General features: G+C 41.5%; 2 protein-coding genes across 3 annotated transcripts in view; one reads left to right on the plus strand and one right to left on the minus strand.

Annotated features, from left to right (window-relative positions):
* The window catches only part of LOC119446318 (ATP-binding cassette sub-family C member 5-like), a 55,442-nt gene extending 45,454 nt beyond the window's left edge, over positions 1 to 9,988 (minus strand). For both annotated transcript variants that reach the window (XM_049664085.1, XM_037710727.2), the window contains exons 1-3: positions 9,496 to 9,988; positions 2,823 to 2,918; positions 326 to 484 (exon numbers count right to left, since the gene is read on the minus strand). In XM_049664085.1, the coding sequence (XP_049520042.1) occupies positions 326 to 484; positions 2,823 to 2,918; positions 9,496 to 9,644 (404 nt within the window). In that variant the 5' untranslated portion in view covers positions 9,645 to 9,988. The remainder of the gene's footprint in view (positions 1 to 325; positions 485 to 2,822; positions 2,919 to 9,495) is intronic.
* A 338-nt stretch (positions 9,989 to 10,326) lies between these two features.
* Positions 10,327 to 16,364, plus strand: LOC119446319 (uncharacterized). Its single transcript, XM_037710729.2, has 5 exons — positions 10,327 to 10,648; positions 10,814 to 10,921; positions 14,606 to 14,661; positions 14,750 to 14,846; positions 16,145 to 16,364. Exons 1-5 carry the CDS (start codon positions 10,542 to 10,544, stop codon positions 16,227 to 16,229), a joined length of 453 nt encoding a protein of 150 aa, XP_037566657.1. The 5' UTR covers positions 10,327 to 10,541; the 3' UTR covers positions 16,230 to 16,364.
* Positions 16,365 to 16,585: the final 221 nt, after the last annotated feature.

Consider the following 16,585-nt stretch of genomic DNA (forward strand, 5'->3'; position numbering starts at 1 on the left):
AGATGGGTGGCACTGACAAGCAGTTCAAAGGTGGTGACCACCAACAGACTTAATCTATATTTTTTTATGCATGGAATTGCCAGTCCTAAAAATTTCAGATCTTAACTCGCACATAATACATCGTGTATAACTTATGTAGTTTACAAATCAACTTCACATATATTTTATCTCAACCTGGAGGAGCCCCGGGAAGACAAATATAATATCATTCCCAAAACCTTCCTACAATATTCTTCTTAGTTTGGCCATTTGCAGTGTTGAAGGCTCTTTACAGAAAAGATCACAGAGACAACAAGAAATAAAGAACTTGATAAGGTAGGTTCACCTCTTGACGTTGACCTCAGCCGACTCACTGGGAGCCATTTGCCACAGGTCTTCCTGGTGGATACCCTGACGATAGGCCTTCCACATCAACTTGGTCATCCAGACGAGCGAGATGAACGAGAACAGACCTGCCTTGTTTGTGGGCATCTCATGCTTGTCTCTACAGTGGCAATAAAGAGAAGCAGTACACTGACAAGGTGAAAGGCACTACAGCTACCACAAATGAAATTGAAGTAAATTCTGGGGTTTTACACGACGAAACCACGGTCTGATTATGATGAATTATGATGCATTATGGTGATACCGATGCACAGTGTCACTTTGTCTAGCTTTATGCAGCTTTCCCTGTCAATTTAAGATTAGAGATCTCTGTTTAACTCTCAGTCTCACATGGAATAACATTTACATAAAAGGAGGATTTTTCAATCTCCACAGTAACCTTTTATGGGGTGCAATCAGTTGGCACTCCGAGCAACAAAACCTGAACCATGATGCTTGGCTGATACATAGCTAAAATTTTCAACAGAATTCTGTTTCCAGAGAAAGAACAACTGATCATTACTCTTTCTTTAACATCGGTATCACGATGCTGAACTATCCCATTTCTGAAAGAAATGGTTAATCACATGGATCAATGTAAGGAAAGATAAGCCAACAACACGAAGATCCCCTTTGAAACAGGAGGTGGCATAAGCCAGTGCCCAATCATTATCACCCTTTACAGATCTCTGTCTAATGGTCACAGTAATTTAAGGAGGAGATAACGATAAATGATGTTTAGTGCAGTTAGGTAAAAGGTTCAGCAAGTGGAAGTAGTGAGGAAGCTCCATCCGTATCCTCTGTTAACGAACGTCTACTGTAACTGCAAAATTTGCTTTAGAAGTAAAGCCGTAAAAACCACAACAGCACACAACCCAATTTGCGGATGGTGGAAGGTACCCGAGCATCACTGCATTTCATTAAAGAGTTTTCTCTCTCTCTCTCTGACTCTGAGCATCTTCAAAATTTTGTGGATCCCTAAGAACCCGCAAAAGCATCAACAGGTTGCCTTATAGTACTAGGTGTCACTGATGATGCCTGCTGGACTTGTGAACATGCACAACAAACACCTATAAGTGCTGAGTGTGCAGCATATGAAGCCCTACACAACAGAAAAAGTTGTCAATGACGCCTTACAAGAAGTAATCATTCCAAACCTAGAGTACCATGTGATGACATAAGCTACCGCGATTTATCGCATTTTACCGTGTCTGAGAATGGCAGTGAAGATGGCACCTTGCAAACTCTTCTTACGTTATTGTTCTCGAACAGGGGCCACATTCTTGTTCTATCACTTTCGGAATATTTTGACTTTTTGCATGAAGAAACATCTAGCACGGCATCTCACAGGAGCAATGAGCATCATGCCCACTGACTTATCCAAAGAATGAGTGCAAAAAGCGATATATTGACTGAGAACCCCAAGCACTGCATTTATATATAGTATGTGCATTACCTATGCTGGTCATCAGTTCATCATTTTAATAGTTACAAGCTCTTTTACATAAAATTTGACTTCTAGTGGTACCCATGAACCTACATACAACCTATCGTAAATCACATAATCTGCAATAGCTGGGCTCCTTGTAAAGTAATTATTTACATACATTGTGCTAATTTCGAGCATAATGTCACTGCAAAAAGCGCATGCAAACATAATGAGATGGGTGTATCCTACCCAAGGCTCTCCACATTTTATTTTCTAAAGCTGCTGCGTTTCATGAGAGCAGGCATTCCAATAATCAACAGTTGCATAAATTCACGGAAATGTGGTGAAAGAAACCTTTCATTAGGCACCTAATCAGACTGTGCTGCAGCCATATCTTGCTCAGTGCGATTGGACAACTGACTGCTGTCTCACATGTTAAAGTTGAACGTACATTTTTCATATAACTACTTTTGATAAACACATGAAAGTCGCACAGAAAAAGAAAAGCACAGATGCTGTGAGAATTTAAAAAAGATAGGAAAATGTTCAGCATTTGCCAATGCCTTGTAGACTGCAGCCAGCATGCCTTGTAGACTGCAATGACTGCAGCAGCTAATAGCCGTGCTTAGAACCTTATTAATCGCTCGTGTCATATGTGCAGACATTCGCAGCAAATAGGAAGTCACGGCTACAGCTGCATGCCACCATCAGGCATTTCGCAGAGCTATTGCCCTTTCACTGCTAGACAAACAGACCTAGACACCTTTCACAGATCTAGACATCATTAGTGCAGAAGATTCCTTTCATCTGCATAGCGAATGTACACACACTAACAAAACAATCAATCTTCCCAACGCGCCATTGTTATCTTTCAAAATGGGACAAGTGGTACGTTTGTCGCGCTCATCTGAACTTTTGTGCTTGGTATCATCATGCTTTGCACTGATGCAGGTGCCTAGACCACGGTCACAAGGTTGAATGTGCTGCAAGTTAACTTTAATTTTATATATATTGCATTTGCACAACTCACTTGGATCGAGGACGGACAGGTATGAGGACCTTCAGGGCATCCTTGTACTTGGACAGGCCTTCGTTTACTTTGAATGTGTCCAAGTCCAGCGAATCGCTATGAAATAAAAAGCATAGATTTATTCAAAAGTGATTGGAAAATTCAAAACCTGTTTGAAACTAACATGCCTCCATTCACGTCAAACAACAAAAACAACTCTTCATATAAACAGCCTTTGAACTAAATTAGGTACTTCATTTTTTTTTTTTTTCCTTGCAAACAATCGCAAATTGGAAAAAACAGACTGACCCACCGCGGTGGTTCCACGGCTAAAGCATTGCACTGCTGAGCACAAGTTCGCGGGCACAAATCCCTGTCGTGTCGGCCAGGTTCCAATGAAGGCAGAATGCAAAAACACTCGGGTGCCGTGAGTTGAGTGTTAAAGAAACCCAGGAGGTCCAAAATTATACCAAAGCACTTCACTACAGCATTCCTCATAACCCATTGTGCAGTTTCAGGATGTTAAATGCCACAATTTTTTAATTATACGCCACAGTCTTGACCAACTGATTGATGCATTGCCCCATAACCTGTAACATAATTTGCTGTTCTTGCGATGTTTTATACAATTATTGTTATTATCCTGCTTTGCACCATCTTCTAATCACCTTCGTACTCAAATGATGTGTCCACAGTATTTTACAAATGTATAAATAAATAAATTTACAGTGACCTTTCGATGAGTTACAGCAAACTCTGCATGCCCTGATACACTTAAAGCTTCATGACGCCTGGTTTTAAATCATGAAAACATAAAATCAGAGACGTCTGGAAACAAATATCGCCTATAAGAGGTTTAAACAACAAAGAGAATTTGCAGCCCCACACAACAACTATTTTTTTATTATTATTACTACTATTAAAACATAGCAGTACACGTACATACAGAGGATTGTTTTTAACCTATATAGACCAACACAACATTTTAAGCTTACTAAATTCTTGTTTATATAGTTGGTTTGTAGCCATTTAGATTAGAACTTAGGAGCAAGAACGTGTTTATCTTTTTATGTACCTTTACACTACCTACTATTTTTTTTTACCAATTCACAATTAATTTTGTCAATGCAACTGACCTCTAGTTATAATCAGATAATTACTGTTGCTTTCTTCATTCACTTTTTCACTAAACAAAAATACAATTGCTAGAAGCAGGACTTCTATTGATATTGTAGTCGTTGCACAGTGTAATGCACAATTAAAGTATTTGATGAAAGGAATAGGGACGAAATGAATTCAATAGGTATTTTATTACGTGCTCTATTACACTAACAGATGTCAAAATGCATACAGCTGGTCATTAGAAATTCCCCGACGATTACAATACTCCCTAATGCGAAATTTGAGCGCAGCTCTACACATGTTTTCCTTTCGCAATATATTGGCTGCCACGGACAATCTGTCTCATGCGGCATGTTGCAAACAAAGCGAAATGTGGCACCACCGACTGGCTAATCTGGAGATCCAGCGAGAGCCAGCGTGTGGGTGATGCATGGGCGTGATTCACAACAGCCGCCGCCGATAAATCTCCCAGACGACGTGAGCTACTCTGGCACCATCACGTTGCCATCGTCGCTACACTGCGCTTTTCTTCTCACCCTTTTGCCATACCCTCCTCCTCTGCTTTCCTCCTCCCGTCTTTCATCACCCGCTACGTTCTGTGTTCACTTTCATCTTTCGCTGTGCTCGTTCACTCAGTTACGGCGCCACTCGCCGCAGGAACAGGAGCCTATGAGCTGCGCTCTATCTAAAGTTTAAAGAGAGAGAGTATTCTGTAAAGCCTTTGAATTGGCTTTAGCCAGTGGTGTGAAGGACCGATAAGTGAACTTCAGGCAGGAGAATGCCCTGTAAATGGCATTACACTCATATTTATAATGTCAGCTCTGCGAGCACTTGGAATGAACATTTTATGTGAAATTCTTCAACTGTCACGCATACTCAAGACGAGAAAAATAAACTGCCCTTTTTGACAGGCACTAGTCAAGCATACGCATAGGCAAGCATACGCATAGGCAGTTAATGTGACCAGTCGACCGTAAAAGTTTATGGGACATGGAGATTCCATGTCAAATGTGAAACTTGTGATCGGTTAAGGCACAATACGTATAATTTAATGGATCACTGTGTAGGTTGCAAAAGCTACTACAGATTGAAACTATGAATGTAAGGCCATGTGACCAGCCTTCGCTGGAATTAAGTATGATGAAGAAGTTGCAATCGCTGACCAAGTCAAGGTGAAAAATCTTTCGGAGCCCATATGGGTTCCTTGGTCACACTTGTTTCTTGGTGTAATAAAGGAATCTGTACAGGCTGCGAAACGTCTGTTTTTTCACCTTGACTTGGTCAGTGATTGCAACTTCTTTATTGTGTTTCACCTTGACTTCGTCAGTGATCGCAACTTCTCCATCACTGCGTTAAATAGCCAGACGAATTTTCGTCGCACTCTTAACTGGATCTGGAATTCAGCTTTATCGCAAGTGCCATGTTCTGTAGACATTTGTGGCCAACTGTAAATTCACTAAGAGATGAGATATGGAATACAGAATGCTTAGTCAAAAAATAAAAGCAGTTCATAACTCTTATTGGTCCAAACACAACTGGATTGGTCCAAAGGGACCAATTGACCGCACAAGGACCTTGGGCATTCGCCATCTCAAAAAGTAATGCAAATGACCACAGCCATCCAAAAAATTTACACGAAGCATTTGATAGATGAATACAGTGTGAAAAAATTTTTGAAAGTTGCCTGTTGCAGATATCACAATTCCACCTATCCAGGTGCATTTACTTGGGTACACGCATCCTTTGGACAAATAATCGCCGCAATGTGAAATTTATAAAGTTTCACAAGTTCTTTTTAATCACTCACTTTTAGAGGACACGTTCGTGTTGCAGAATTGAAGTTGGGTAGTAAAGAAATCATGTTCATGCAGCAGATAAATATTTTGATACTGCACATGTAAAAACAGCTGCACCCGGCGTATTTTTGTCACAGAACAATAATGGTCATCTGTCTTGCATGGCTTCCCTCTTTCTAATTCTGCGCGCCCAGTACTTCCAGGAAATGAATGGCAAAAGCATTATCGGCGTGACACAGCATTCTCGACAGGAAAGTAGCAAGTGCAGAGTTTTCAAGAAAAGAAACACAAGCAAGACAGATGACAATTATTGTTGTGTGACAAAAATACACCCCAAATGGTGCAGCTGTTTTTAGAGTTTAGCAAAAGTTACTCCCGCCCCAAAAAAGCTATGAAATACGTTGGAGCGCTAGGTAAAGGTTCCTAAAATGTTCCGTCTTGCACTGTGAAGCAATATTAACTGACATATGAATGAATGCCAAGCACATTTCGGAGACAAATATTTCGAAAATTTCAGAAACTATGCTGGATGGATATGACTTCTTTACTTCCTGATTTCAATAATACAATATGAACATGTGCTCTAAATTTAATCATTAAAAGCTTCATTAGTTATTAAACATTGCTTGCAAATAAAGTCTGCATACTCACAGGACATCCATTTGGTGAAACAAAATTGCACTGTCATCTGCACACACACACACAGAAATTTGCTAACATAAACACTAAGGGCCCATTCACACTTGCGACTAGACGAGGTTGCACGACCAATTGTGACTGGCGACCAGACAGCTACTCAAGACGAACGATGTTCACACTGACAAATGCGACCGACGAGTCGCTAAACCGAAATGTCTCGCGATATGCCGTTCACGTCTGCTTGAAACGTCCTCACCGCATAAAATAAGCATCAGTGTATACAGACGGCCTGTTAATTCGCATCTCATTGGTTCAGCTGTTCTGCGACTGCGGTCGCGCGACTGAAAAATCGAGCAGTGAGCGACTGGCCCGAAACGGTCGCATTTCGAGAAAAGCGACCATTTGCGACTACTTGCGACTGGTTGCTTTGCGACTAACGTGGTCGCGCGGCCTCGCCTAGTCGCAAGTGCGAATGGGCCCTAACACAACTGTTTTAAATTGGATCAAAAATTATTTATTGTTTAAAAAGCAAAGGATTGCTTTGAATGAGAGTTTCTCGAATGATGTTACTGTTACATGCGCCGCAAGGCTCTGTGTTGGGGCTGCTTCTCTTTCTTGTTTTTATTAATAATATTTGTCATGGTATTGAAACCCTGATACGATTGTTTGTGCATGATTGAGTATTGTATGCAAGGGTATCTGATGAGACAGATTGTTTTCCATTGGCGGACAACCTGAAAAATGGTGCGTCAATTATAGCATGTCCCTGAACATAAATTACAAAACCAATAACAATGTTTCAAAACAATGCACAGCTGCAAAATTTTAAATGCACAATGCAACGGTGAATTGCGCCATTCACACACACAAAAACAGAGCTAAACACTACTGAATATACGACGTTACAAATACTTTGTTTCTCAAACGCTTCCACTTTGAGCACGCCAACATTTTCATGACTATTGTCACTGCTGCATAGCGTTACCTCACAACACATGGTAGAGCACGAGAGGTACATATAAACTGGACATTCAGAGCTTTGTGTGTGCAGTCTATACCTTCGTGCCTATCTCGTTCCGAGCTCTATCGCAAACTTGCACTGAATTGAACAAACCTACACTCTGATTCACAGTGTTGCATGTCTGCGATGAAGCCAATTAGACAAGCTGAAATGTGGGTCCTACTGTTGCCTGTTAATGTTTACAGTTTCATGAGATGCTACAGACAAAAATGTGGGCAGAAAAGAAATTACGTTTTTGCGGGTCTCGTGTATGTGACATGCAAAGCGGGCATGGCCCAACTGTGAAAGTGAATTGGCCCCATATGTGAAAATGCTAATTTCTGGAAATGAACTAACTATAGAACGTAAAGTTATATGTGGTTTATTAATGTGCCCGAAAAGAGCGTACATGCCTTCTAATGCTAGAATCAAATTCAAAATAAAATAGATTTGAGTGTCTTTAAGAATATGTATCAGTTTTTGTATAGTTTCAAATAAAGTTGGATATATTGCCACGGTGTCTGAAACTCTAGGGACAAAAGCACTGGTCAGCAGGAACAACAGTACCAAGAGCAATCTTTTTAATACCATGAGCTAGTCGCTTTTTTTTCACTATGTTTCCTCTAAATGCCGGCATATGTTCTCATCGTCACCGTCCAGCCCGCACTAAAGACGCAGCAATATGCACAGTGTTTTTAAACAAACTGAATAAATTATTTGCATTTTGCTTCTTCTTTTAAAGCGAATGTGTGTTAGAGTGGATCCCACCAATGTGAATCATGTCAGCTCTCAAGTATGCCTGAGTATTGGGTAAGTTAACTTAAACTATGCTGATTAAGCACAGTAAGAATATGTTTGGGGGTTTATAACAACATGGGTTAAGGCTATGGAAATTACAACGCTCAAAATAAAACAATTTCTAATTTTTTTTTTTTTTTTTTTTTTTTTTACTATGGCATTGCTATTAGAACACGTGTTTCTAGATTTTTAGCAGAAATCTTGAGACAATCGCAACTGATAAATAACAAAATTCTTAATGCAATGAACGCACCTTCATTTAGTGGGAATCCGTAATACAGAACATATTTGAGTATGGTTTAACATAATTCCAAAGGCATGTCCAAGCTACATATTAAATTGCACAACAGAACCACCTTTTCACTTTCTTAATGGGGTGCAAACATATCGATCAGACTTTATTTGGGTGTTTATTTCTTTCTTTTCTTTTTTCCCTCCTCATTTGTGGTAAGACAACAACAGTCACAAGAGGGCCATCGTGCAACACGCAAACGAAGAGAGCTCCGGCGCACGGGAAGTAATCGGCGAAACACACATGCACCCGCTATCCGGAAGGCGATGTACGCGCAAGGCGGCGGTTTCCTCCAACGAGAGCAACAAGCTTTGGCACGATCGTACGTGTCGTCAAGGAAATGACGCGTGCCCATGCATGCAGGCTCGCTCGACGCGTTTTTACACGAAGATTGAGACACAATGCGCGGGCCAGCCGTATACTTGTTGCATTGTGTGTGCGCATCGATGCCCCTACGCGTTGGCTTCGACGGCGCGGCGCGTGCAAAGAACGAGACGAAGCGGTCGGGTAACAACAGCTGCGCCCGAGCCAACAGGGGCCGGCGCGGTAACCTGACCATTCCGCAGACGCGTGCAAAGTTCGCGCGGCGCACGCTAAATTCAATCAGCGCGCTAGCTAGCAGTGCGCAGAAAAACCGGCGGTTTTTTTTTTTTTTTTTTTTTTTTTTTTTTTTTCATTGAGGATGCGTACGACAGTGCAAGTTATCTCCACGGCCTCGGTCGGAAGTGAAGGGTGAAAGCCGACCCAAATGAAGTATCTACATCGGACCATTTGATTGGATCGAAAGGAAAACCGATAAACGATCGAAGTGGCGCTTAGAAACAGGATAGACCGCGAGGATCACGAGAGAGTTCCGCGTGAAATCTCAGGCCGCTAAACTGCAGAACGAAACAAGATACAGGCTGCGTTTGTATAGTTCCCGTCGATCTCTCTTTTCTTTTCATTCATTCAAAGGTTAGGCAAGCGATCTGTGGCTGGTGGCTCGCCGCCAGCGCATCCCGTGAGGTCAAAAACACGCGTTGTGAAAGCGCAGAGAATAATACTTACGCGTTAACCATGTTGCATGCTCTGCCGTCAGCTGCATCGTCGTCGGCTTGTGCGTAGTCCTCCGCTGTGCCGTACGGAAGGAACAACGAGCCCGTGGACATCCACTTGTGCATGTCCGTGGGGGGCCTGTTGGGCTTCGTTGCCGCCATGCCTTGAAGTCGTTTGCGGTTTCTTTCGCGGAGGAAATAACTCAGTTGCTCTTCAGATGACTCAGACGCGTCTGCTACAGCTGGAAGTGACAAACGCTGGTCGAACGGTTTCGGATGTCATCATTCAAGAATCGAGACAAATGGAGGGATGCTGTCGCCGCAGCGACCTTTATCAGTGATGGGCTACAATTTCGTACGCGCTTAGTTTAGTTTTTCAGCGAAAAAGAGAGGCATCGTACCGTCAAGGTCGAGCAGCCGGCTAGCCGTTGACGCGCAGGTGAAGTGAAGCTCGCGCCGACCTCGAGCGCATCGAGAACGAGCGGCAAGCACAAGAGCTGGATTGGCTTGCTTTGACTTTTGGCATATGCAACCGGCAAAAGTACAGCCTTTGAGGTGGTTTCCGCAACTCGGAGCAATGCTCGGAGGGAGCCGTCGCTGTGTGCGAACTTGGACACCACCTATAGATAAAACTATGGCCTTTGAGATTTGGTTTTATCACCGGGGGAGCTGTCACATAGTGTGCGTGGGACATCCATAGTATAAAATTAACCTTTGACACAATCTTATTTTTTAACGACAATGTAATGTTTAAATGTGATTGTAGTATGGATCAGTATGGATTGTTCGTGCTTTTTACGCTGTGCCATCGCTATTCTTACTTGTCTTGGCTCGAATGTGTTAGCTGTAAGTACGATCTACAGCCCAGAACATTTATGATGGCTGCGCCCATCTGAGATGTACGCACTCGCAATACTGGGGCGCCTGAATTAAAAGTGTTTTGCTTAAAGAACCGTCTTAAAAGATTATCAAAGCACAGTGCGTAGATAAATAATGTAATATCAATTACGGAACTGACATTAAGCCTTCACTGGTTGATTGATTACTGCTGGACGCGAAATGTCGGACAGCAGCTCCGACGAGAGCGATGCACGGCTGCGAGAAGCGGCAGTCACTGTTCAAGATATTTTTGCGAAAAAGCCGGGGCAGAAAAAGCCCCAGGAAAGGTACGTTGGGGTCCGCTACGTTCTAAATATGGCAATTCTGACCATCCTTCGTGTGGCCTGGTGAACATGTAGGCTAGCCGTAACTTTTTTTTTTTTTTCCCCTTTTTATTTTTGTCTTTTTAAGTCTAATCTGAACATTTATTTTCTTTTTCTCTTTTTTTTCAGCGTGCAAGAAATTAATGACGCAACCAAGGACACCGGTACAACCATAACAGACTTGTCAGCGGAATGCAGACAGTTCCTCGCCAAGAGCTTGTCAAATAACTTGGACAAGTATGTGCGAGTTTGCCAATAATACGTGCTAGGCCTAAAGAGTAAATGAGTTTACTGTGGTAAAGTATTCATTCAATAGCGTACCGTCGGTCACTCAGAGGGAAAATGTTTATTATTACTAGAGAAAAAATAAGCCACACTTTTCTCCTTCGAATTTCGCGCCGAACTCTCTGAACCGGTACGTCGGTGTGACGTCACGTATTTTCATTTTATCGTACTTAAGATAGGCCGCTTTGGCGCAAAAGAAAGTCCTCAAGACTTGCTGATTAAATCCTCAGTTCTTTCTTTTTCTTTTTGAACGCAATCTAGTCCTTTCTAAGGGTAACAAATAAATAGGCCCGTGCAGACGATGTCAGTATCAGTGACGTCACAGCGAGCTGGTGCAGGAACTTGAGGGAGGCGTCGCCACCCGTCTTCCGTTTGCGCGCTTTCCTGGTTGCCAAGCCACCTTTCATAGTAAGAGTGGCTAATAATAACAATTATATTTTACTAATACAGCTTAACTATTCTAGGGACCAAAGCTTAACCTAATACTCCTCTTTGTGTCCCTCTAAGTTTCTGCTGGTCGTAATGGTTCATCTGATGAAAATTCGTAACATAAGAAAGGAAAGTAATGTTCAATAGTCAGTGCATGGTGGTGTTACTTGAGTTAGCTAGGTCACTCTACTTGAGTGGTAGTTGCAGGCCCGAGACAGTGCATGCACAATTACGTCTTTTAATGAACTTATATTTATTAGTAAGCTTCCAAAGTCATGCTACCATCACATCTCTTTGCTTTCCATTGGCATACACAAACATAAATCATAAATTTTGTATTGTTTGCCTCGGATACTTTCTTTTTCTTTTTTTTTTTAAGCAGTGATTGAAAGCGCTCTCTGACATGGACACAAGACAGAAGTGCATAGCAATGCATCTGGCTCTTAGCTACTAATTTAAAATTCATGCTAAATGCAGAATTTCTACTGCTAAACCAGTTTGAATTAAACTTGTTGCATTAAAAAAGAATGCAACAAGCTCTGCCGACTCTTTCAATATTGCTTTTTTTTTATACATAATTAATTTTACAGAAATAGACTAATGTTGGAAGATTTCGAGAAAGAAAATTGATGTATCGTGTTGCAACAAAAACAGACAACTTACTTGAGATTTTCGATATATGGTTTGCAGTATTACGATTTCGGTTTTTGTTCCGGCATTGTCAACATAATGCTGTAAAGTTTGTGCATGAGTTTGTGTGTATGTTTGTTGTTGTTGTTTTTTTTTTCAAATTTTATCCATTTTTGTCATTCAAGTCCCAAATAGAGGGTCTGCTCACAAAGATTAGACGATTTTAACTTTCCCTTCAAAATAATGTGGCAGATTACATTCGGATTGTTTCAATGGCTGCCTGAAAGGAGCATTTCTGCATATTACAGAATAGTAAGGGAAAGAGCTACAACCAAACTTCCGTTACAGATCTCGAGTACTGCTCGGTGTAGGTATACAAGATCTCCGTATCTCTCGTTGGATTGGCTGCTAAGCACGAGGTCGCGGGATCGAATCCCGGCCACGGCGGCCGCATTTCGATGGATGCGAAATGCACAAAACACCCGTGTACTTAGATTTAGGTGCACGTTAAAGAACCCCAGGTGGTCCAAATTAATCCGAAGTCCCCCACTACGGCGTGCCTCATAATCAGATGGTGGTTTTGGCATGTAAAACCCCATAATTAAATTTTTTTTTTTCTCATTGGGTTCATGCACTTGTGGGCCAGGCACCCTCGGAGCCTGCAGAAATAGCCTCAGCTTAGGTCTGTCTTGTATGGAATCATAATGCTTTACAAGAAATATGCCATAATGTAAAAGAACAAATGCAGTAACTATCCTGAGAAATCAGAGCGCCAGCGACTCTAAGTACACTCGCCGCGGTGGCTTAGCGGCTATGGTGTTGCATTGCTAAGCATGAGGTCGCGGGATCAAATCCCGGCCGCCGCGGCCGCATTTTGATAGGGGCGAAATGCAAAAACGCCCGTGGTCCCGTGTACGGGGGGCACGTTAAAGATCCCCTGGTGGTCAAAATTGATCCTACAATAGCCTCATAATCAAATCATGGTTTTGGCATGTAAAACTCCAGAATTCAATTCAATTCAGCTCTAATTACATAATTTATGTAGACTTAGCACTGCAGATCATTGATTCTCTCTGAAATTTAGAATAAGATGCACATTGTTACATGTTGAGATTAGGCGTGTGACCTGCATATTTGGAGCCTGCCACCTAATGCCATGTAAAGGTATGGCATTAAAAAAAAATGTTGAATTATTTGTGCCCATTCTTGCCATTGTCATAGAATCTCTGAAGCTCCATTAGCTCTTCACGGCATCTGAACTTGTGATGTATGGCTCTTGCTTATCATGAAAAGCTGGTTTAGGAATATTATTCTTATTTTTTGCTTTCTTTTCTCATTGAGACTAGAAAAGGTTAAATATATTTAGGGATGATCGTTATTGTCATTTTTCTTGTTCCTCGAGTCTCGGTGCTATTTTCTTGACAGTTAAATCTATTTTTAACCTCTACTGTTCCAGCCAAAAAGAACGTTGAGTCCATTTGTGTTGTTCAATGGGACATAATTTGACCAATGTTTGCCAAAACCCTTGTGTCTAATTAGTTCTGAGAGAACATCATTGTCGGTCGAATTTGTATGAACACATCTTCAACTAGGCCAGAGGGTCTCCGCTTAGATCTATGTTGGTTAATTGGTTATTCAGGCTTTCCAGAGAAACCTATTAGTCTGTAAATACCAACTGGTAGGGCCCTTAAATATCAATCTGCTTTGACGGGGCTGTATACGAAAATTGGTCCTAATTGGAAATCACTGGATGAGTAACACCATGAAATAACAAAATAGCCAATAATAATAGAATAAGTATAATGTAAGTCCAAAAATAAATTTTTGTTGTTTGCTACGATCACTGGAAAGCAAACAGCATTTAGCTTTTTGTTAAGCTGAAAAATTCCGCTATAAAATTTTACTGTTTTTCTTTAACCCCTAGCACTACTTGGTTGCCAAAATTACAGTACCAAAATTTTGCTTGAATACATGGCATGTGGCAGAGATTGCAGACATTGAAGTGGTGGGAATATAATTCAAGTAAATTGACATTGTGTGCTCATGCATGAGTACACGCTTCTCGAAATAAGTGTCAAACATTTGTGTTCTACAACCCAATAAATATTGCTTGCAAGCATCAAGCATTTTCGTTTTACTGGTCCCAACGGGTCCAGTAAGCACCATTCTATCTAATTTACCCATTAGACTTACTGTGTTTAAATTCAAAGATTGGTCAAATTGTAAATCCCAATGTTGTTCCTTTCCTCCCCTTCTTATTTATTTTTGACTGGGATTGGCCAAATACGATTGGTCCTGCACCAATGCCTAAAGCAGCCTAACGAAATTGAATGCTGCAGCATTCAGTTGGTAATATGCAGCAACATACATTGGCTGTTTTCTTAGACAGGTGCTTACCCTGCAACTTGGCCCGTGCAAATTGACATGTTTTCTTGTTACTTTAGCTGCACTACTGCTCTGGCACCTAAATCAGGTACTCACCAAATATATTGTCTGTTATCGCCATCTCACAATACCCTTACCTGCAAAAGTGTGTGAATGTTTACACACTACTTTATCTCATCTTTCTCTGCCCAGGCAAATCAAGATAGTTGATAAGCACCTTGAAATACAAGATAATGACAACAGCACAGGCAAGTGACCTTTCTTTCTTCTTCTTTTTCTTGTTTAATTTACAACATTTCTTAACAGCATCAAGTGACACTTCTTTTCATCACGCAGGCATTAAACTTTTTACCGACTCTACCGTGGAATTGGTAGAGCTTGAAGAACCTGAAGTGCAGCGACCTCGTAAGAAACACAAAAAGTCAAAAGAAAAGTAAGCACACGATAAGCTCAGATCTAAGTAAAACATGTAAAGCAATAGTGCAGTACCTTTTTTTTTTTTTGTAATGTCATACATAGTTTGCAGCATCTGTGAACCGCAAGTTTAAAGTGAGAACTTGTAGCCACTTCTGTAGCATACATTCCTGAGAAGCACGTCAATACAGCAAAAAAATAAACAACTAAATTAACAGTACCGTATTTGCACAAATATGATGCAAAATTTTTGTCCTCAACATACGGGCTTCAGGCTGCTGCGATCTCGACCACCACGCAGATTAGCTCTGTGAAAATGCCACCATCCCGACGCTCAAGGGAGATCATAGTACAGACGTGCGCATGGCGTGAGAAGAGCGCAACGATCGCTAACGATTACAACAGTGCAGCCCAACAACCAAATAACGGCCCAGTCCACTACTGCAATACGCTTTCATGAGAGTTCATCTGTGCAAATGCAGCTGCCCCAGCAAATGTAAACAAAGGGACAGAGTGCCCACAAAAAGAGTAAACAACATCAAAACTTATTTTATTTATCACTTTATAAACTTTAATCTTTGCCTGTTGATTTCTGAAAACATAATGTCTCTTTACTTGCTTTCCAAAAATAACATAAAGAGTGTGTGCCTACCTGTGCACCTGTCTGCCTGCACAGAGTGCAACGGAATGCTCTGCACTTCGTCTACAAGGGGTGCACTTAAGGTCATCCCAATCACCATGATCAGCACAGTCAAAAAACTGCATTATTTTGATCCGCCTATCTGCAGCTCACTGTGCTGCCAGCTTATACGTATCTAATGGCACTGTGGAAGCTGCTAACAGAACATCAAAACGCGCTTGACGTCACTTTAGCACCCCTGCGCACAAGTGTTTATCGCTCTAGTGCATCTCATGGCACCCTAATACAGTATGCTTAAGCATTGGTGTGAGTCCATAGATGTATGATTGAATTTCGTGACATTTTCTGGATTTTCTATCCATACCCCCACCTCAAGTTATATTTGTGATTGCATTGCAAGAGTTATAGCATATTGCTGCCTTTATTTACTGCTAGTGTCCCAGCCACATTCCAGGTGCATGCGAGAAAACTGGAAAGTAGCTGGGATAATATGTGGTAGCAGTACGCTAAAGCTGCCTACGTTTGTGTAGTATGACATGTAATATACGGATCACCAATAGAGGGCGCCGTAGTCCTCTTCTCTACTTTTCTTAGCCATGGATTCTCACAGCTTGAAATGTCAGTCCAGCATGGTACCGAAACAGATAATTGCTTGTGAAATGCTTCTGTTTGTACAGGGTAACCGACGACATGCTCGCAGCCATTGCTGTAACACCGGAATGGGTGCTACAGCGGTCTGGGATCCAAGGTGCTAACAATTAGACAAAAGCCATCTGCAGGAAGCTTTGGAGCTACTCGAATTGCAATGGTTTTATGGTATCTCACTTGACTGTGTAAATACATTGAGTGCTTGTAGCATCTGCTATATTTGTAAATAAACAACTTCATTGACATTTTTCTTTTTGTTGCTCTATTTCATCACTATAGGACAATTACACACTGATGCAGTATTACGCTAATGGCTCTTTAGTGATTGGAGGTATGCGTGGTGTTAAGACTGCTGGCCAAGGTGAAGCTTCAAACTAGTCTTACCACTCACACCACAGGAAACTTGTCTAAAATCACATGCCAGAACGACAAAGCATATGTGTCGGCACAGGAAAGTCATCTTATACAAG

The sequence above is a fragment of the Dermacentor silvarum genome, chromosome 3 (assembly GCF_013339745.2).
Source record: "Dermacentor silvarum isolate Dsil-2018 chromosome 3, BIME_Dsil_1.4, whole genome shotgun sequence".
NCBI lineage: Eukaryota > Metazoa > Arthropoda > Arachnida > Ixodida > Ixodidae > Dermacentor > Dermacentor silvarum.